The 20,486-nt window shown below is 36.4% G+C and overlaps 11 protein-coding genes across 11 annotated transcripts; 3 read left to right on the plus strand and 8 right to left on the minus strand.

The window, feature by feature from the left end:
* Positions 1 to 721: 721 nt before the first annotated feature.
* On the minus strand, positions 722 to 1,240 carry FDP41_008396 (uncharacterized protein; the record flags this gene model as incomplete). The annotated part of the gene is made up of 1 exon (XM_044712244.1): positions 722 to 1,240. One exon carries the CDS (start codon positions 1,238 to 1,240, stop codon positions 722 to 724), a length of 519 nt encoding a protein of 172 aa, XP_044557902.1.
* Positions 1,241 to 2,814: 1,574 nt separating this feature from the next.
* Positions 2,815 to 3,913, minus strand: FDP41_008397 (uncharacterized protein; the record flags this gene model as incomplete). Its single annotated transcript, XM_044712245.1, has 2 exons — positions 2,815 to 3,571; positions 3,633 to 3,913. The coding sequence occupies 2 exons, from the start codon at positions 3,911 to 3,913 to the stop codon at positions 2,815 to 2,817; spliced, it is 1,038 nt and encodes a 345-aa protein (XP_044557903.1).
* Positions 3,914 to 4,820: 907 nt separating this feature from the next.
* FDP41_008398 (uncharacterized protein) lies at positions 4,821 to 5,480 on the minus strand (the record flags this gene model as incomplete). Its single annotated transcript, XM_044712246.1, has 1 exon — positions 4,821 to 5,480. One exon carries the CDS (start codon positions 5,478 to 5,480, stop codon positions 4,821 to 4,823), a length of 660 nt encoding a protein of 219 aa, XP_044557904.1.
* A 454-nt stretch (positions 5,481 to 5,934) lies between these two features.
* On the plus strand, positions 5,935 to 7,008 carry FDP41_008399 (uncharacterized protein; the record flags this gene model as incomplete). Its single annotated transcript, XM_044712247.1, has 3 exons — positions 5,935 to 5,969; positions 6,037 to 6,334; positions 6,394 to 7,008. The coding sequence occupies 3 exons, from the start codon at positions 5,935 to 5,937 to the stop codon at positions 7,006 to 7,008; spliced, it is 948 nt and encodes a 315-aa protein (XP_044557905.1).
* A 318-nt stretch (positions 7,009 to 7,326) lies between these two features.
* On the minus strand, positions 7,327 to 10,328 carry FDP41_008400 (uncharacterized protein; the record flags this gene model as incomplete). The annotated part of the gene is made up of 2 exons (XM_044712250.1): positions 7,327 to 9,440; positions 9,605 to 10,328. The coding sequence occupies 2 exons, from the start codon at positions 10,326 to 10,328 to the stop codon at positions 7,327 to 7,329; spliced, it is 2,838 nt and encodes a 945-aa protein (XP_044557906.1).
* A 1,007-nt stretch (positions 10,329 to 11,335) lies between these two features.
* FDP41_008401 (uncharacterized protein) lies at positions 11,336 to 13,544 on the minus strand (the record flags this gene model as incomplete). The annotated part of the gene is made up of 4 exons (XM_044712251.1): positions 11,336 to 12,339; positions 12,461 to 12,774; positions 12,825 to 13,207; positions 13,251 to 13,544. 4 exons carry the CDS (start codon positions 13,542 to 13,544, stop codon positions 11,336 to 11,338), a joined length of 1,995 nt encoding a protein of 664 aa, XP_044557907.1.
* A 259-nt stretch (positions 13,545 to 13,803) lies between these two features.
* FDP41_008402 (uncharacterized protein) lies at positions 13,804 to 14,322 on the plus strand (the record flags this gene model as incomplete). The annotated part of the gene is made up of 3 exons (XM_044712252.1): positions 13,804 to 14,001; positions 14,085 to 14,141; positions 14,197 to 14,322. The coding sequence occupies 3 exons, from the start codon at positions 13,804 to 13,806 to the stop codon at positions 14,320 to 14,322; spliced, it is 381 nt and encodes a 126-aa protein (XP_044557908.1).
* Positions 14,323 to 14,565: 243 nt separating this feature from the next.
* FDP41_008403 (uncharacterized protein) lies at positions 14,566 to 15,531 on the minus strand (the record flags this gene model as incomplete). Its single annotated transcript, XM_044712253.1, has 1 exon — positions 14,566 to 15,531. One exon carries the CDS (start codon positions 15,529 to 15,531, stop codon positions 14,566 to 14,568), a length of 966 nt encoding a protein of 321 aa, XP_044557909.1.
* A 1,836-nt stretch (positions 15,532 to 17,367) lies between these two features.
* FDP41_008404 (uncharacterized protein) lies at positions 17,368 to 18,419 on the plus strand (the record flags this gene model as incomplete). The annotated part of the gene is made up of 2 exons (XM_044712254.1): positions 17,368 to 17,578; positions 17,680 to 18,419. The coding sequence occupies 2 exons, from the start codon at positions 17,368 to 17,370 to the stop codon at positions 18,417 to 18,419; spliced, it is 951 nt and encodes a 316-aa protein (XP_044557910.1).
* A 37-nt stretch (positions 18,420 to 18,456) lies between these two features.
* FDP41_008405 (uncharacterized protein) lies at positions 18,457 to 19,044 on the minus strand (the record flags this gene model as incomplete). Its single annotated transcript, XM_044712255.1, has 4 exons — positions 18,457 to 18,504; positions 18,554 to 18,821; positions 18,881 to 18,912; positions 18,982 to 19,044. 4 exons carry the CDS (start codon positions 19,042 to 19,044, stop codon positions 18,457 to 18,459), a joined length of 411 nt encoding a protein of 136 aa, XP_044557911.1.
* Positions 19,045 to 19,314: 270 nt separating this feature from the next.
* On the minus strand, positions 19,315 to 20,483 carry FDP41_008406 (uncharacterized protein; the record flags this gene model as incomplete). The annotated part of the gene is made up of 4 exons (XM_044712256.1): positions 19,315 to 19,787; positions 19,892 to 20,022; positions 20,129 to 20,150; positions 20,249 to 20,483. The coding sequence occupies 4 exons, from the start codon at positions 20,481 to 20,483 to the stop codon at positions 19,315 to 19,317; spliced, it is 861 nt and encodes a 286-aa protein (XP_044557912.1).
* Positions 20,484 to 20,486: the final 3 nt, after the last annotated feature.

Consider the following 20,486-nt stretch of genomic DNA (forward strand, 5'->3'; position numbering starts at 1 on the left):
GCTGACGCTTCGATAAAAGTTGCACTGTTCTTGTTGAAAACATAGTGAGATAGAAATAGAATGGCTACGGCCATATCACAATGAATGCACCTCATCCCGTCCGATTTGAGAAGTTAAGCATCGTCGAGCTGCATCAGTACTGAGGTTGGAGACAACTTGGGAACCTGCAGTGCTGTAGCCTTTTTAATGTCTCATCATCTCTTTCTTTGAGGAAGGTTTTGTAATTCTCTGATAATTGGTGGCTAAGGAAGTGAATACTGGAATGGGCCACTTGATTTCTCTTCCTTTTCAAAGAATGAGATGATAAAAGGACATTCTCAGGGACTCTTGAATACTTTGATGATGGTTTTATTTCCTCGTCTTGAAGGTATAAGGATGTGAAAATGAATGGCCTAAATTACAAGAATTCGAAGTATTGCATCATCTCTTTTGAGGTTAAAATGGCGGAAAGAACATTCATAACAATAACCTACCGAGTTAAGTTTGATTGCTTGTCATTCTTTTTGAAAGGAATTCAACACTTCACAGCGACATTTCTTTCAACAGGAAATGTTTGTCAAAGTCCACAACTTGGATAAGCAATATTCTATTATTCTATTATTTATTATTTGTATGAGGTAAAGAGTTCAGGTTGGGCAGTTGAAAATGTTCAAAGGTAAGTTATTCCGTCAATATTTGAGGACATTTCCCAAAATATCTGTTGACTTCAGTAAGACAATTACTACTTCAATTCATAAACCTCAAGCTCAGTGATTGAAAACTTATAACTTCCCGCAAGGTATTCCTTTGCCTGTGATGTTCCATATGAAACTCCACTCACAGAATAAGAATGACCAAGATTAGAATAATTAGAATTCGATTTAAAGTCATTGCTGACGTAAAGATCATAACCTCCAAATGTTGGACCATTATTTAAGGCACAATATATTGATTTGGTATTATCTTTTTGACCTTGGTTTTCAATTCTAACATTTCGTTCTTCTTCATTCTTTCCAATAAAACTGAATAAAAAGGAACTGTTGTCTCTTTGAAAGGAATCACTGGTGTTCCAGCTTAAAGGAGTGTAACCACCAAATATACAATTATTAAACGTTTTGATGATCGTGACTGTTGGTCCCTTGTTGTCACATTTGCTGTGAAATTGTGACGCATTAAATCCATCTTGTGACGCTCTAAATAGGAGTTTACAGTTTTTAAATGAACGAGTTTTTGACAAGAGATTGACAAGTTTTCCTTCCATTTGGTTCGTCAATATTTTGCTGTCTGTAAAAAGCTTACAGTTAGAGAAAATAGAATTGTCTGTCTCCTTTTTGATTTGTAATTTCATGAAATTGATGTTGTGATGATGGAAAAGGAGCATGCATTGGATCCGAGTTGGTTTGATGATCGACGAGGAAGTGCACAAGTGTTGATCATTTTTTGTTTTACAATAACGGGACAAAAAATATGTCTGAATCTAGAAAGTCTTTGCAACAAACACGTGATGAGCAACAATTTGTGAAACTCTCGAGAACAATCTTCAATTGATATTACTCGCCATATTAGATATAACCCCTCCTACTCCACCTGATAAGCCTTATTAAAAAGATATCGAAAGTGATAGCAAAGCGCCCAAGTAGACCAACCTTACGAAAGATAATTCCGACAGAACCAACACATTCCGATGAGAGTCAACCCAAGCAACCGATAATGACAACTCCCGAACACTCACCCAATAATCAAAGAGTCATCAGCAAATGCCAACAAAACGTTAAACAACACCTCCAAGAACTCCCAATCCAATGACATCAATTTACGTGTTTCTGTTTTTACTCAAAACCAAGTGACAGTTAATTTTTGTGAATACATTATCAAGTCTACAATTTTATTACTGATTGGTATGTGACAATGCGTAAACCAAACGTTCTGAATATTATAGCTCAGGATCAAAAGAGCATTTAAAAAATTATGGTAATCCTTTACAATATGAACGTCAAACTTAGGTCCCCTTGTAAGCCCTATGAATTTTAACTTTCAGAATTCACTGTTAAATTCCACACTCGGACCCCTAAAGATATGATTAAAAAAGTCAGTTGGGTAATTGAAAACGCATGGTCTCAATCTTAGGAAGGAAATAAATGTGGTTGTTTCAGAAGAAAATGAAACCAAAGTAAGACTTGCGGTTGGTACAAAGAATAATGTTGCAGTATGTAAGAAAAATGGTTTTGAGGAATACAAAACTGTGGAGAAATGGATTACTGAAGTTGCAAATCACGCCTCATTCTTTTTTAGAGACAACTTCTCAGTACAGGATGTCAAAAGAATCACCCAACAAATCTGTAATAAGGGAATATTCCCTTTCAAGAATCTCAAGATTGTTGAAAGACCAGGCTGCTAATCTTTTTCATAACGTCTCACCTTTTGCTTTCTACGACACAAACAACAGAGATAATCTTAAAAAGTTTGTTGCAACCTCTATTGTTGGCTTTGGTTCAAAGTCCTATCCAAAACCAGTAAGAATCCAATTTACATCAACAACTGAATTTCTTAGCAATCCCATTCCGTTCCAACAAAGAAACAAGATGATCATACCAATTTTATGAATTTAATGAAGTTTTAGTAGAGCACGATAAGCGTTTTAATCATTAAAAGAAAGGAAACCATATTCACACGGCCATATGATCCAATCGAGATTCCAACATTTAACCGTAAACAGACACGTTTCTAAGATTCGACAACTGAACGTTTTTGATGGAATTGAGGAATTCCCAACTTCTATCTTTTATGATTTCAAAGCGTTACAACAAGAGAATTCTCGTTCATCATTACATCTGTCTACTTCAATTCATAAACCTCAAGCTCTGAGATGGAAAAATGATAACTTCCAGCTAGAAATCCTTGTGCTTGTGATGTTGCATATGCAATTCCATTCAAAGAATAAGAATGACCAAGATTAGAATAATTAGACGTAAAATCAACGTAAAGATCATGACCTCCTCCAAATGTTGGTCCATAAAGTGAACCACAATATATTGATTTGGTATTATCTTTTTGACCTTGGTTTTCAATTCTAACATTTCGTTCTTCTTCATTCTTTCCAATAAAACTGAATAAAAAGGAACTGTTGTCTCTTTGAAAGGAATCACTGGTGTTCCAGCTTAAAGGAGTGTAACCACCAAATATACAACTATTAAACGTTTTGATGATCGTGACTGTTGGTCCCTTGTTGTCACATTTGCTGTGAAATTGTGACGCATTAAATCCATCTTGTGACGCTCTAAATAGGAGTTTACAGTTTTTAAATGAACGAGTTTTTGACAAGAGATTGACAAGTTTTCCTTCCATTTGGTTCGTCAATATTTTGCTGTCTTTAAAAGGTTGACGGTTGGAAAGAATGAAATTTTTTGGTTTTAAATGTTCAATCCAATTTTCATGTTCTTGTTCAATAAATTCAATCAATCCTTGAATGTTGTAATATTGTGCTTCCAAATAAATACATTCAATGGCATGTTCATCTTTTGGTAAAGAAAAATGGTTTGGAATTCCACTTGCTCTTAAATAATTCAAAATATATCCAAAATATTTTCCATCTCTTTGAAAACAATGTTTTTTGTTCAACAACAACAAATCAAGAGAAGCCAACAACAACCTACCGATCAATAAAAATTGAACCATCCTTGTCAAAAGTTAAGGTATGCATTCCAGAGGCAATGGCCGAAAGCATATTTGGTTCATAATATTCATTGTTTTCCACTATTTCATCATTACCATTTTCATCATCCTCATTTTCCATATTTAGTTTTTTAATGGGTTGTGTGAGGGTTTCCTTCAACACTGCAAATAATCTTCCTCCGATATTGAATTTCAAAACTTCACCTTCTTTGAAATTGTACTCGTTTTCATCTTGTAACGTCTGTTGTGTGGTTGGGATCATCCGTCGGCGACTTTTGTTGAGAATTTTGGAAGTTTTTTTGTGTGTGAGACAAAACACTCAAGTTCATCAAATTTCCGTAAGTTCATTTTGGAATAGAGTCAACGAACCTAAATTAAATTATTCATAGGCTTCATAATACCCATAATTCTTAGTTATTCCGGTCACACGTCCATGGAAAGGTTTTCCATTCCATAAATCCTCCTCGTCGTAGAATTCTATCATTTCGAACACAGTCCCACCATCTCCTGTGGAGGATATCGATCATGTCATTCCAATAAATTGTGACAGTAGTTCATTTCTTTTCCAATAAATCATTCTACCATTTTGAAACCAACACTGATAACCATCGAGAGGTTGAGTGTGTTGTTGATTCTTAATTATTTCAAAGAATTGACGATAAAGCCATTGAAACTCCAAAAAATCTTATAGGACACGTCCAGTAAGCAAATGGATCCATGAGAACACTCCGTAATACTTTGTCGAAAAATTCAATCGAAGCCATAAAACTGTACTCCGTGTTGGATGAGTCGAGAAATTTATAAATTTCCATTCAAACCTTTTGCTTGTTGCCTAAATATTTTCAATGTTCTTGCAATTTCATGATGAAATTTGCTTTTGGTGGATCTCTTTTCAAAAGAGCATTCCGAGTGTGTCAAGGAATAAATACACTACAACATAAATGTATACAGAGGTGGTATTGAGAAAAAAAAATTAAAATTCCCGTCCAGCCAATTTTTTTCTCCTGGCTCGAGAGATCTCGTTACCTGTCCTCCCTGTATACGTTACTGGGGTTCTTATGTTGTAGTGTTCGTTTTCAAACATTTTTTTATTTGAAAATAATATTTACAATACTCATGGCGGTATTAATATTCCCAAAATGGAATTCAAAGAATACACACAATACTTTTTATTTACAACTTCCTGATTGATGAGTTGGAGTGACATGAACCGATTCACTTGGTCCTTCCATACTTGCACTTTTTGTCTCTCCATGAATATGCATGAGTTTATCCATCGCTCCAGTTATGGGATGTAATAATTTAGTTCCAGTTTTCATTGGAGTTTTTGGATGAGGTAAAGTTGGAGCATTTTCTTTACCTCTCACCAAATCAGAATACAATTCACTCATTTCTTGTTGAGTCAATAGAGTGGAAAGTTTTGGAAATAGAAATTGTTCTTCTTCCGACATGTGATCCAAGAGATCCATTGTGAATTTTTCAACTGTCTTATTGAAGAGTAATTGTTCATTGGCGTTCATGTTGAGAGTAGTGTGCATGTGATCGATGAAATATTGAAGAACTTCTTTGGCTTGTTGATGATCTAAATAGTTCCTGTCACTAATCATTTTAGCACCACTGTCACGAATTTTTGAGGTAATGAGAGGATAGACATAACGTTCTTCAATGGAGGAATGAATGCATATTTCTGTGATGAATTGTTCAATGATTCGAATTTTCTCTTGTTGGGAGAGAACACTTTTGAAAGTGTTAAACAATTGACAAACCTTGTCGTGGTCGTTGATGAGTAATTTAAAAGGATCGTTGAACAAGATGGAAGATTCTACCATTTTCTTTTGTTGGAGCAAGGTAATCGTTGTATTGCATGATCGACAATAAAGAATGGACGAAAATGGAAAATCACCTTATTCCCTATCGTGCGTTTCGAAAAAATGAATCAAAAAAGGAAAATTTACAATCCATCTATTTCTACGAGCATTATATTCTTATCTCATACTGGCCAATAAAAGCAAAATATTCCAATTATAAGCATGTGAGGATCTCTAACACAAGAAGGAAGATGATTGTCAAATTACAATTGAGTCCTATAATTTTCTGCCTATAATATTCTTTCCACCATTTCATACCAATCCATCTCAATAGAAAACCTCTTTCTCGAGGGATGGCCTCTAATCTGGAGAATCACCTAACATGGAATGTAATTGTTACGCCAATAATATCACGAGCTTTCGACGTCGAAAATTAGTTCTCTAGTTTACTGGAAAAGATTTTGATCAAAAAAAAATGAGTCAAAATCGTCGCACCAGATCCTCTCCCTTGTAAGTGGCTTCAAGCTTTGGCAAGCTTTAAAAATTCATTCTTCTTCGGAATAATTGGATCATCCAGATCCAAGCTCAATTCCCTTTTCAACGATCTTTATTCAAAACATGCAAAACATATCATCCATAATGTATTAAAAGCCTCCGATATGGAACAGTTCAAAAGCCTTGAACGAAAGTTAGAAAACAGCACCTACACCAAAAGGAAAGAGTTTCTGAAAGATTTGGAAAAGGCATTGGAAAGCGTACCTATCCATCATCTAACAACGATAACGATTATCAACTCGAGGAAGAAAACATGTAAACTGAATGAAAGTTTTAATGGAGATGAAGTGATTGGGAAAATTAATGACGATTTACAAATGGTTTGTTTCTGCATGATGGATACCTTTGAAAACGTTTTTAATCCATGATTTTGTGAAAGATGGAAAGTCATGTGAGGTTATTGGAAGAGAGCATTAGTCCTAAAGAGTCGTCGCAAGATACAATCGATCGATTCGAATCAATGAGCGAGTGTTCTCAAATTGCTAATAGTCAGAATGAAGATGATCCCAACAGAACTCCTAACAAAAATCATGCCACAGAAAGTAACAAGAGGAAAAAGAAGAGTAAAAAGCAGAAAAACAAAACAAGAAGAAAGAAAAAGAAAACAGAATCAAGTGATCCAGTTCCACCCAATTTAGAGGAAGATAGAAATGATGTCATCCCTGTGGTCGATGACATGCATTCGGAACAGGAAACTTATCCTCAAGAGAAGGAAAATGTCGAATCTAAGGAAGAACCATCAACCTGTTCATCTTCAACAACAAGAAGAAGAATCGGTTTTTCACCTACTGTTGTCTTTTATGAAGATCTTGTGGAATGTCCTTTGTGTCAAAGAAAATTCACCAAGTACCAAATCAAGATTCATATGGAGAAGATGCATTATGATAAAGATAAAACTCTTCAGAAAAGGAAAGCCAAACTTACTAAATCCATTATTGAGCAAGTGAAAGCATCAGAGATGAGAAAGAAGCTACAAGGTATTTTGTACAAGTAGCAAGATGATATTGCTTCATTGTAAAAATAATTGTTTAATGGAAAGAATAATTTGTAAGTATAATACTTTGCACCCTGTACTTTAAATGGAATCCAAACATCGAAACGGCTCACCTTAACGAACATCCAAGGTGTGCCATTTTGACAAGAATTCACTCAAATGGCATGTATAACATGTTCAAGATCTCAGCTTGGTCGTAATTACAAATTATTAATTTCTTAGAATAATTTATTATGATGATGTAAACAATATATCAAAAAGAGGTGAGCTCTGAATGGTAAATGATACAAAATTATGTTTAACAAAAACCTGAAAGAATTAATATCCTTGTCCATCTTCTTCCTCATCTATCAGGTCTTCTTCGACGGCATAGAATCCAGTATTTGAATCATCCTCATTACCAGTATAGAAAACTCTAGCAGTTGGTTTGAACACAATTCTTCTTGTTTGTTTTTGTTCCTCACCACTTGGAATAATGATACCCGTTGGAGTGTAGCCACTAGTGGCAGTTGGGACTGCTCTAAAGTTTGGATTGAAAGAAATTCTTTGTTCCTCTTGTCGGATCTTCAAAATAGATTTGAGAGGTTGTTGACCAACTGGGAGTGGGTTCTTCTTTGTGACACGTTCATACACGGTATTGTTGGAAGAGGTTTCAGTGTCCCCATTACCAGGTTCACCGATATGAGAAGCTGAATGGCCAGCTCTACGTTCCAATTTGACAACCTCACGTTTCTTGTTAGTTGACTTCTTTGGACTTTTGAACATGTTCACAAAAGGAGAAAACCATTTTGATTTTGGTACAGTGAAATCCTTCACAGAGAAGAATGGTTCAATGACCTTATAATTTGGATGAATTCTCTTCGAGTTGGCATTGGCAATGGCAAACAAGCACCATGAAATTTCTGTCAAAATGCTCCTAATATCTTCAACATCAAATTCTTTTTCTTCACTGTGAGGTAAAAACAAACTGGCATACTCTGCAACTTCCTTACTTCTATCAGGTCTTGGTCTCTCAGCCTTCTTCTTTTTCACACGAGTTCTTGGAATACCACTGTCTTGCAATAATTGATAACTCAAAGTTTGCAAGAAGGCGAATTGTTTTCCTGCTGCAGAAGTTGTGAATTTCATAGAGTCACGAGCTTTGATGGAACTCTTTCTACCATCTCCAACAAGAGCGGCAGTGTCCTCAGCTGAAATGATACCCTTCTTTCTTTTTTCATGGAGATACACTTTCAAACCTTGAATGGCTCCGTTTTTAGTATTTTCAATGTCACCTTGTTCAGTAAAGTAAAAATTGCAAATGTCATGTCTCTTGAAATGTTTTGGATCAAAACCAGTCTTGGGTTCATATTTGAGTGTCCAATAGGCTTTGTCGGTGAGAACCATGTAACGATCTTGACTGATTTGATGTTTGTTCACCTTGATCACATGCCATCCTTTGATAATTTCTTCATGGAAAGGATTGTTGATATTTTCATCTTCATCAAATCCATCCTCTTCTTGCATACCATCGTCGTCATAGTTATTCATGAGATTTTCATCATTATTTTGTTGATTTCCAGAACCAGGTTTTAACTTTAAATCACGTTTACGAGTATTTTCATTAATAAATAAGCGTGCCTTCTCAATGACACCCTTTTCGGATTCAGTTGGAGTCCACCAATTCAAATCTGCTCTTGCCAACAATCTCTTTAAAACACTCAAATCAGCATATTCGCGAACTTTGTACAATTGTGCTGCAGAGGATAAAAGTTCAAACTTGAAGAGTGGTGTGACATCGGTATTGTACAAACCAGCCAATTTGATGATTGGCTTCAATTCATCTTTGAAAAACATTCCATTCATGTCATGACCTTCTAACACAAGTCTCAATGTCAACGTCTTTGATGATTCATGAATGTCAAAATCCTTCTTTGGTTTTTCTCCAGTTCCAGAGTGTGGAATGGGTTGTAAAGTGATTGCAATGGTAGTGAGACCAAGTGACAGCGCGTCAACAAGATCATCTTCTTCAAAGGCACAAATGTCACTCACTGCCAAATACACTTGTTCAAGTACATATTGAGATTGTTCCTTATAAATTCTCTCAACCGCACGCGAATAGTCAATAGCAGCATATTTCATGTGATCCCAATTCACTTGTAATTTAAGAGGATGTAAAAATTCATTCAAGATTCTTCTCTCAAATTCTGGGACATAGTATTTGTCAATAATAAATTGTTGAATATCAGTACATCGATCGAGATTTTTGGTGATATCTCTGAAAATCCATTGAATTTCTTCATCTTGTGTGACTTCAATTTCTACAACGTCGACAATCACACCATCCTTGTAGTAACCAACGTCACGTGGATCATCACTATATTTAATGACATATTTCTTTAAATTTTGTTGGAGGAAATCTCTAATGTGGACATGTTTGGATTTTTCATTATCTTTAAGAATGAAAACGATCAAAAGGAGTCGTTCAAACAAAACAAAAAAGGAGCCATTCATACAAATACACGAAGAACGAAACCGATCAAACCAATTCGTTCAAACAAATACAAAATGTTTGTATATATTCCATTCAGAATACGCGTGAGTGATGACTACTTACGGTTTTGTGGAGGTTTACAATACTGTGAAATCAAAGTACCAATCAAAGAGGCTGCACATGATTTGGACAAGAATGAATTCAAAATTGTTTCAATCACTTCTGGAGCTCCCTCATTAAACAATGTATTAAACAATTCATTGAAACTCTCCCAATCCACTTCGACTTCGATTTTTCTCTTTTCAATTCCATCTTCTTCACACAAAGAAGAAGTTGTTGACGTTGATTGGGGAGTGGATGATGAGGTGTTATTTACGGATGATGGAGTGGTGGTCGTTGAATTAAATTGTTGTTGCAATTCAGGTGATGATGTGGAATTCACTTCCTCCTCGTGTGAATCTTTTTGTAAAGTGACCGAAGATGTTGACACAGTCTCTCCATTGTTGTTGTTATGCATCACATTCTGATCACTACTACTACTACTAGTCCGACTACTATTACTACTACTATTCATGGTAGTATTGCTACTCGTAGTAGTAGTTGAATTATTATCAATAGAAGGCGATGGAGAAGCTCCTTCCGAAGGAGAAGATGCTTCTTTCACAACTGCCACAATTTGATTATCTTCCTCAACCATTCGTTCAACTTCTTGAGCATCTTTCAATTTTTGTTTATAGATTTGACAATGAATGGGAGGAGCAAAGAGAGCAGCAGTAATCATTTCAGAGAACTTTTGAAGTTTTTCAAAAGTTGGAGCGAGAAGCTCTCCTCTCTTTTTGGAATCCATGATTGTAAGAGAAATGTGTCGATCGATCGATTTGGAGAATTGTTGGGTGGTTGTTGTCAATCGGTGTTGTTGTTGTTGTTGTTGGTGATGTTTGTTCACAACAACTATCGAAGAGTATCAATATGATTGACATGAATCAGTGAATCAGTGAGGAGGAGGATGCGGATGATAGGTTGTTGTTGTTGTTGAATGGGTTTTTCGAGATTTTGAAAATGTCCACAACAAGGAGATTGCGCGGTGTGATCACACCAATCATCATCATGATGGAGAGAACACCACGTCATGATCGCGATGTGGTTGTTGTGGTTGTGTTGAGAAATGTGATGGTTCGTTCATGGATAGAAGGTTGTTGTTATTGTTGTTCCATATGGAAATGACACGAACATAGTCATGAGAGGTCAATCACAGCAGCAGCATTTCAAAATGGGAGAATCACCATCACCACCATCATAGGGACAATTAGTTGTTGTTGTTGTTGTTGGTCATGACATTCATGATTCCACAAGAAGTGTCATCAAGAGGTCGACCAAAACCGTATCATCATTTAGTTCATTATGAAAAGGTTTTAATAAATAGGTATTTATCATTATGAAAAACACGTACGTTATTAGAAATGAGCTATCTGATGTTGTTTGTATACTTGTCAGAATAATGTTTCAATGTCAACAAGAATCATCAAATGGTTGTTGTTGTTGTTTCGAAAAGTTTTACAACCGAGAGGAGAGAAAGAAGGAGGAGGATGCAAAGTGTTGTTGTTGTTATTCTAATTCTCTCCTTTCCACTTGTTGTTTTCAGAACAAGGATACAGCAGCGATTGATGATTTTTTATTTTTTGATGATGGGTTTTGACATTGAGTGACAAATTGCTTTACGCTCTTGTTTTGCCAATATGGGATGGTCTTGCACCTTCTTCAGAACACTCAACGAGGAGCTCCTTAATATTGGGCGTGGCGGTGAACAAACGAAAGCATTTGGTGGTTACAAGTTGGGTCACTCTCTTAATATCTTCACTTGGAGGGGCTAGACAGGTCTGAAGAGGTATTGCTATTGGTAACAGCAATGTTACTTGTTGAGGCATTCGGATTTGTTGTGGAACTAGTCATCACCACAGGATGGGTGTTTCTGAATGATGCAAGTGACGGTAATGGCCAATGATGCTCATTTTGTGAAAGGAAATCGCCAAGTTTTGAAAGTCGAGGAAGTACTTTGGAAATGTTGGAAAGGATTGGATTAGCCACGGATGATAAGAATTGTCTTTGGTAAGATCGATGCATTGGTTTTGTTCTGTCCATGTAGGCAGAGATATGAAGGCCCATATTCTTTTCTCTATCTCCCTGAATATGAAATTCCTCTTCTAAATAACCAACCCATTTCAAATATTGCTGTGTAGGTCTAAAGGTGTAGCAAATGTCAGCTGTTTTTATGACCATTTGTAATAATAATCTAACGTCTTCTTTAGAGGAAAAGTCTGTATCATAGTTGTTGGGATCTTTACCGAGTTTAACGTTAAATCTTTGCAGAGTGTAGGCGTGACTGCTCATGTCAGAAGAAAGCACAATCTGAATAATTGTCTCTCGAATGTCTTTGAATTGATCATCTGTAAGAGAGCTCAAAATATTATTTTCTGGTGAAGAGAGTACTTCAAATGCTTCTGATAAGTGATAATTCTCAAGAACAGATCTATCATTATATAACATTGCAAGTTTTGAAGAGGAATGTAATTGAAATGAATTATTGGTTCCTGGGTGTTTGTAATCTAATACTATGGTTGCTAATAAACATGCTAACAAGTCTTCGTCACGAAGTAAATCACCAAGCCCTCCCTCCTCAATAATGTAATGAACAGCTTGCAACACGTCTGCAGCTCTGAGATGGTTGTGAAATGGATTTTCGTTATAACTGGTTTCAATAGTTGTTAAAAAATTAATTAATACGTTTTCCTTAATATCAAACTTCTGTAATAGATCATTCTTTAAGAATACAAAATATCCAACTAATACCAATGGATGTGCTGTAAAATCAAAAATATTAAACGAGTCCCAGCTTGTCATTTTGTCTAATGCTGTTCCAATCTTTTGTTTCAAAGGAGACAATTCTTGGTCAACAAGATTTTGAGTTTGATGGACGCCTACGTCTCTTTGAGCATGTTTTTACCCAGTCCAATAAATCTTTGTCAACCTTGCTCGGTATTGAGGGTTTGTTGAGATCTTCTAGCCTAATTGCTTTAATTACACAATTGAATGCATCTACATCCAGGTGATTGATCATCTTTTTAGCAATTAACTTTTTCTTTACATCCATAATGAAGTCTATTACCGATTCAATTGGCATTGGGGGTGGAGTATCCTTTGAGGTTGTTCCTTGAACCTGTTTGTCCGTTGATTTGATATCTTGTTTTTCCACATTCAGCTCTTCAGGAAGTTTGGCCTCCGTTACAGTTTCATAACTATCAAATAAATTGTTCATTTATGCATGATTTTCTAACCCAATACTCACCTTCTTTTCTGATTCTTTTCTTCCATTGACTTTTTTACGAATTCCAAATAGCTCAACTGTTCCTTCAATCTTGTTTCTGTTCTTTCTAACATTGTAATCCTTTCATAGTCATTATTCTGGATCTTTTCGAAATAATTGTTAAATAATGGTATTACAAAGAAAGAAAATATTTTCTCATAACAGTCTTCATGACGTCTCATTCGCAACCCGATTTCAGTTCGAATTTTTCTGATCGTAACTTCAATAGATAGTTTTGCATTTTGTATAGTTTCATCAATAATAACAAATGTAGGTTTCTTGAGCGTCAGTGATGACACGATTCCCTTGAAGAGATGATCATTATTCACTGTTCCTCTTTTAATTTTTATGTCCAATGCTTTTCTCTGAGCTGCAATTAACAACAGAATTCATTAAAATCTTACTTACTAGTTCCTCAAACTCTTCTGCAGTTACGCTTTTCTCGAATAGCTTGTCAGCACCATCAGTTGCAGCTACGTAAATATCTTGTCCATTTGGAAAGCATAAAATAACATATTTTGTTGACACTCCATAGTTATCAATGACGTAATGGGTGAAGATGTTTGGAAGATCGACCAAATGTCTTTCAAAAGACTTTCGGATGTTGGGATCAAGCTCAGCAGGGGGTTGTGGTTCCGACGGTTTTTTATCAGCCTGATCGGTAGGAACCACTTTTCCGTCTTTTGTTGATATATTTCCCATCAATGATGATGATGATATGATATTCAAACAATCTCTTTCCACCTATTTTTTTAAAGAATCATATTCGTTGGATCCGTACATTGGATTTTGGCGCCAATTTAAAAATCGCGCATGGTTTCTCGTACGAATGGATAAAATTCCATTCATATCCATAACTTATCGGAAAGCAAAAAGAACGATCATGATGAAGACACTTCCATAACATGAGGAGAAGGTGGACAGAGGTCTTCCTCTCTCGTCATTTTTCTTTTCTAAAAAAATGACGCAAGCTATCAAGTCCTCATCTTCTTCACATTGTCCTTCATTCCGATTAATACCACTCTCAGACACAACCAGTCCGGAAAGGATCATCCAATCGGGATATGTTGTGATTGGCAGAGGAAGCTGCCCAGAAGATGTCGATCATTCTCAATTCTATAGCATTGGTGAACGAGACACCACAGTTTCTCACAAGCATGTAGGTTGTGAATTATCTCTATCCTCAACAACAGCACCAACTAATGTCTTTCAATGCACACGAACAACTGGAACGGTTCGCAGTGCTCTATTATTTATGATAGCAGTCGAGACCAGTTTTTCTTAATCAACCATAGTAAGGTTTGTACTAGTTTGACTAGAAACGTTCTTTATAACAACCATCATTGATGCTAAGAATGGTACTTGGTCCCACAATGGAAATCAAAAAGTTCAATTTGAGCCGTGTCCACTCGCAGACATGGAACGATTTTACTTGGAAAAAGGAAACAAATGTGGATTTGTGTTTAAGCTTAAAGATTAAATAAACAATGTACTTCTAAGGAATGATATTGTTTATTAATCTTCAACACTGTTTTGTAATGATACACAAATATCCAGTAGACAAACGCTGCTGATTAAAAATCACATGTAAATGTTGTTGTACATGTTGTACATACACGCTCAACAAAGTTGTTGTGCCTTTGGTTATTTACAAAATTGGGAAATATTTGGAACTATATACAGAAAGGATTCGAAAAGGTACAACAACCACAAGTTGAACAACTTAGAAGTTAAGAATACTATTGCAAGTAGTTGGAGGAGAGAAGTTCAACAATCCAAGCTCAGCACCAGCAAATTTGTGACCTTCGTGATGAGGTTCTGCCATGTCGAGATCATCATATGACAGATGATACTTTTCGATTGGTCTTGTTCGAAGCTCGATCAAGAAAGAAATGTCCTCTTGGGTAACAAAATTACGTTTCTTTCTGTGATCGTGGCTACTTGAACGCATTGTGTGGAAATCTGCGTCGTCATAACCAAAAGTACTAGGAATGCTGTTCGAGTTTTCATCGCTGTAAGGAAACACATCGTCATAATCGTCATCGTCGAGGTGATTTTCATTGAAAATTGATTCATTAATTTCCAGTTCGATAGTGGGTGGCGAATATGTTCTAGATGGAGTGTCGTGCAATAGCGTATGAGGAGAGAAAGGAGAAGCAGAGGGTCTCGAAGTTTGGTGTTTGGGTGTCATGGATGAACTGCTTGGGTTCACCTTGCCTTCTTCATTGATCTGCACTTGCGCAGGATTGGCAGTAGAGGCTGCAGATGATGAATTTCTTGAGAGAATCTTGATCAATTCCTCGTTGGCAAGTCGTTCTGGTGTTCCTGTCGAGAATTGCGGGGAGTGAGAATCTAGGCCTCCTCGTGGAGAAGCAGGCTTGGATGGAGAGGCTGTTTTTGGATGGCAAGAAGTGGAAGGAGATGAATTGTCTTGATGATCACCGCTGCTGCTTCGTGTTGATAAAGAATGTTTTGGAGTGGAAACATTTAGCACCTTTACAGGTTTGGGAATGATGATTTGCTTGTTTGACAAATGATGATAGGGAGATGATGGTAGTTGTTGGGGAGGATTGGGAGAGGCATAAGAAGACAAAATACGTGAAGTGGTGGCACCTTTAGTCGTTAAACAAGGAGAAGAGTTACAGTGGTGCAAGCTTCTTTGTATGATTGAAATGTTGGAGGAGGACATTTTCGGTAAAATTCACGGCACCTTGCTGATGATTTGGATGATGATGAAGGAGGCTAATGACAATGTATGGCTCTGATGAAGTCGTTAGTACAAGGTAATAATAATAATGAAACAATAATTCGTGATGGTGTTCAAAATGTACTCGAGTACTCGTCGATGATGAAGAGAATCTTCACGAACAACAACGTGTTGATAATGTTTGTGTGTTGATGATGGAAATTCAACAACTAGAAGACAGTAACAGCTCTCGCAACACCAATAAGAGTACAAAAGATCGGTCGATGTGGTCTCAAAATTAATAAATCGTCTCAACTTTTAAAAGCAAACGGCCGTGGTTGGGAGGAACAAAGTGGTACCTGGTAGAGGAATTCCCTTTGCAATGATGATCGGACGTTGGAACAATGAGATTTTTTCGAGCCAAGCGACCAATATTTTTAGACTCGTCCTCTTCGCGTTCGTTCAACAATGACTCTCGCTAAGGACGACAACAACAACAACCACAAAACAAACGCAAGATGAATACCAACAACCAAAATTGATTGGACTGCGACCCGCACCAAAGATGCAGCAAGGCACTAAGCTTGGTGAAATTCACACGAACGAGAAATGAAATGTTTCCAAAACAAAAATGCTCTCTGTGCACACGTGGAAGCCTTGTGGTCTGAGATGCAAGAGAGAGTTTTTCTTTCGTGTTGATATCTCTGAGACTCTGTCTGAGGAGCCTTCTCAACAAATAGCAACGCTCGATAAATGGAGTATGTAGCACCCTTTTAGTGCACTTGAAAGCTATTGACGTTGAAGAAGTGCCCAGAATGATTGTTTTCGTACTTGTAGTAGAGATATTATTGGACTTGAATAAGAGTCTCTTCAAGTCTAAGGTAGGATGACCATAAAGTAACAACATGAAATTGTGGATTTTATCAGTTTTTGAAAGTATGTCTTTTTCGAACCTCACCACAAGCGAGTGTTGAAATGTTTATTTGCATTTTTCGAAATGCCATATAGGAACCTTTTTTAGAAAAGGAAGATCAAAACATTTTGATTTTCGTTGAATTTTATACAACATGAAGAGAATGATGAATTTTCCTTGTTTCTATTGTGAACTCACATTCAGAGTAATGACTACTAAATTCATCCTATCATGGTCTATTTCAACCGAAACAACTAAAGGGGGCTTGAAACTGAGCTTGACAATGTTCGAGAAACAATAGCTTGAATAGATCAAAAGCCCCCTAATCAAACTGGAAGCCCACCAATAAACATGTTTTCTCTCAAGAGCGATCCAAACAAGGGATCTCTCTCGAACACAACTATAAATTCCTTCACGAGCAATACTTGAGGGAACATTATTGCCGCCAAAATTCAAACAAGCACTACAAAAAAATGTCTTTCCGAGAATTGAGAAGTAAGTGTTCAATGAGAAGAGGAGGTGATGAAGATCAATAATTGTTGTTCCGAATACAACTTTGTTCAGATTTCACGGAGATTATGCGATCTCTTGGCTATCCAAGAAAAATTTCTGTTGAAAATTTTAGGACACCTAATTATTTATTGGTTTCCGAGATATTATATTGGCTTGTACAACGGTAAGATTTTATAATGATTGACAAAAAAGTTGAGTCATCATGAGTTAGATATGATCCTAACATTGATATTGTTGAGGGAATAGACACTGTGGAAGAGAGACTCACATTTTTAAAATCAATTTGTGAGGTGGTGGTATGTGGTTGAAACAATAATTCATATTATTATTGAACACTATATTAGTATTACAAAGCAAGAATCAAGCTGAACATCAAGAGGTTGTATCAAGCTGACGGGTATGCTGTTAAAGAAATGCTAAAGCTCGCCAAACTTTTGAACGATGCAACAGAACTTGCCAAAGCCGTAGAGGAAAATGAAGATTACGAAACCGCTACTCTTCAACAATTAAACAGCTCAAAATTTCAATTAAATGTGAAACAAATCAGAAGCATTGCAAGTGAGCTTACCGAACTCGGTGCTGAATTGCACGACTTGTTGGGAAAAGAAATGGAATTAAAGGTAGGTTAGTGACCATGAAAAAGACCAGTTCCTTGTGACACAACAGTCAATAGCAAGAAAGGTTAGATGCAATATCTTATCCTCATAACATTGAAACTATCAAAGAGCACATTGAAAAGAAAAATATGGAGGCTGTTGATATGATTTCGGAGTTACAAAAATCAATTAATGATCTTAAAAAAGACGAAGAAAGCTTGAGGGATAAAAAAAAGAGAAAAGAAACAGAACTGGAGAGAGCTAAAAAACGGTTGTCTCGAGTTTCAAACTTTAGACCTGCATTTATGGACGAATATGAGCAAAAAGAGCAAGACCTTCAAGAATTGTACAAGAAATATGTCGAAAAATACCGAAATATTGAATATTTGGAGCATGAACTTGAAAAGCATAGAAAAGCTGAGGCAGAAATTGTGGAAGAAAACAAGAGAAGGTTAAAGTTGCTTCGAAAGAAACTGAGAGCAGATGACCTCAAGTATCTGAGAGGGGAAAACCAGGCCACTTATGACGATGAAGAGGAAGAAGAAGAAGCAGATGAGGAAGAGGAAGAAGAGGAAGGAGAGACTGAGACTGGAAATGATGAGGACGATGAAGAAGATGAAGAATCTGATAACGACGTGGATATTAAGTCTAGCCAAAAAGCAAGGCCACGTGCAGCCAGTGGAAGAAGGCCTGAGGGCAGAACAACCACGACCAATCAACATTTAGTTAACACCGCAGCTAAAAAAACGAGAGGTGTGACAGATGGGTATGACTCTGATGAATACATGGAATCAGATGAAGACAGCTATATGAACGGTAATGACGAAGAAAACATGATAGAGTCAGATGATGAAGGAGACTCTTTCTAAATCAATAACGTGAACTCAATTAAATAGTAATTATAATTTATTCGTAGAACAAACCAAACACCATGGCAACACAAGTTAACGAGCTCTGCGAACGCGATTTTAAATATTAATGTTGACATGTTCAAAGAACTTACATTCTTGAAGGAAGCCGAAGCATAATTGTCTGTAGAGGGATCCCACAAAAATCTGGAGGCAACTCTAATTCCTTGCCCTGAGGTACTTGTTATCACAACTTGAACAATAAATTTATATCTTGGGTATCCACATTTCTTTAGAAGTTCTAAAATTTTGGAACTCAATTCTTTTGATCTCACCACCGAATGGTTTGCGTCGTACTCCTCATTTTCCAATTCACTTCGTAAAAATTCATTTAGTTTGTCTTCCACATCTTTTTTTACAAATCTTTTAATCATGTGATACAAGTCTTGAGGATCCTCAAATTAACGTCCTTTGTGACTTACTTTTGACCTTCTTTGGGCTTCATATGATAGGACTGATGAATTATTATTATTTAATATTTGTTAAGTATGTGCCTCAATTCCGATAATTGTTGTAAACATACATTCATATAAATTTCTTCTTGAATACCATTTTCTGTATGAGTTTGAATATGAATGGCGTCCATGATTATTTATCCCGATAGCACAATGTATTTACAAGAAATGAGTGAGAGAAAGAATGGATGTTGTAGATTTTGTTTTTGAGGGGCCTGAAAATTTTGGCGCCAATTCAGATGACCATACAAACTAGTACACGACAGCCATTTCAAATTTCAAAATGATCTTGAAAAGCACTCCAACGTTGGCCGTTCAATGTTAAAATCTTCACTTCCTAGATGCCTCATATTCGTGAATAACTCAATGTTTCAATTAATTTTGATAAAAAGTGAACTAGCTCAAATCTTCAAGATTAAATTTGAATTAAATCCCTTCTCATTATCTAATTCAACTCGATATCCTTGTTGGTTAGAGACCAATAAAGTCTTTCCAACTTGAATCGAGTTCGAGTAATGTGTGTGCCCAAATCCCCATACTTTAATTTCATCACTAAATTTGTCCATTATGAATTGCAAATTAGTTGAAAAGGCAGAGCAATAGATGGAGCTATTATGTCTTGGATGAGAGGTTCCTGATATCAGTGGAGCATGATGGGTCAAAATCACAACCTCTTCACCATTCTCTTTACACTTTTCTAATTCCTCCACTAACCATTCGACATCATCCCTATGAAATTGATTGGTATCTTGCACTGTGAGTTTCTGTGCTGTCTCTTCCTCTCCCTTTTGAATAGTAATGTACATGTAATCACTGATCGCTCTGGAAATGTCTCTTTCGTGCCGTGAAGGAATATTGGACCATAAGGTACAACCTTAGGAGGAGGTTGGAAATGAAAATCAATTCATCATCATTAAAGAAACAACAATATATTAGCGAGTTCATTGGTTAACTAATAGAATACCAACATTTACATACCAAGAATACGAATTTTTCGATTTGTTTGTTCTTCCAAGATGAGGAGAGAGTTTTGATCCAAGACGAGAACTTTGTTGTCGGGAAAGGATTGAACAATTTCCTTGATTTTCTGTTTTCTACTATAATATTCTCTGATGAAAGAAGAATTCAACAACAACATGTGTGCATAATAGGATCACACATTTGAAAATATATGTCTGTTATGGTCATTACGTTGGTTGGACTCCAAGAACATACCCTCCATAAAATTCATGATTTCCTATCGATTTGTGATCGAGTCCAAACAATCATTCCAATTCGAGAAGATTTGAAATTAAATACACCATGTCGGACGATACATGACCTTTCACTACTCACCAATGATAATCAACACTCTTTCAAACTTGTAGTCTTCAATGCATGATTTGATAAATCTTTCATAGGATTGACTTTGTTGGCATGGCTTTCCGATATCTCCCAACAAGCCAATGATTTTACCTTCTCCTGGAGGAAGTGTTGGAACTTTGGAAAGGGGCATCTCTAAATGCAAATCGGAGCAAATGAAAAGTTCTAATGGACCACTAATTGTGTGGATTATAGTAGTGTTTGACATGTT

This window comes from Naegleria fowleri (assembly GCF_008403515.1).
Source record: "Naegleria fowleri strain ATCC 30894 chromosome Unknown tig61, whole genome shotgun sequence".
NCBI classification, from domain to species: Eukaryota; Heterolobosea; class Eutetramitea; order Acrasida; family Naegleriidae; genus Naegleria; species Naegleria fowleri.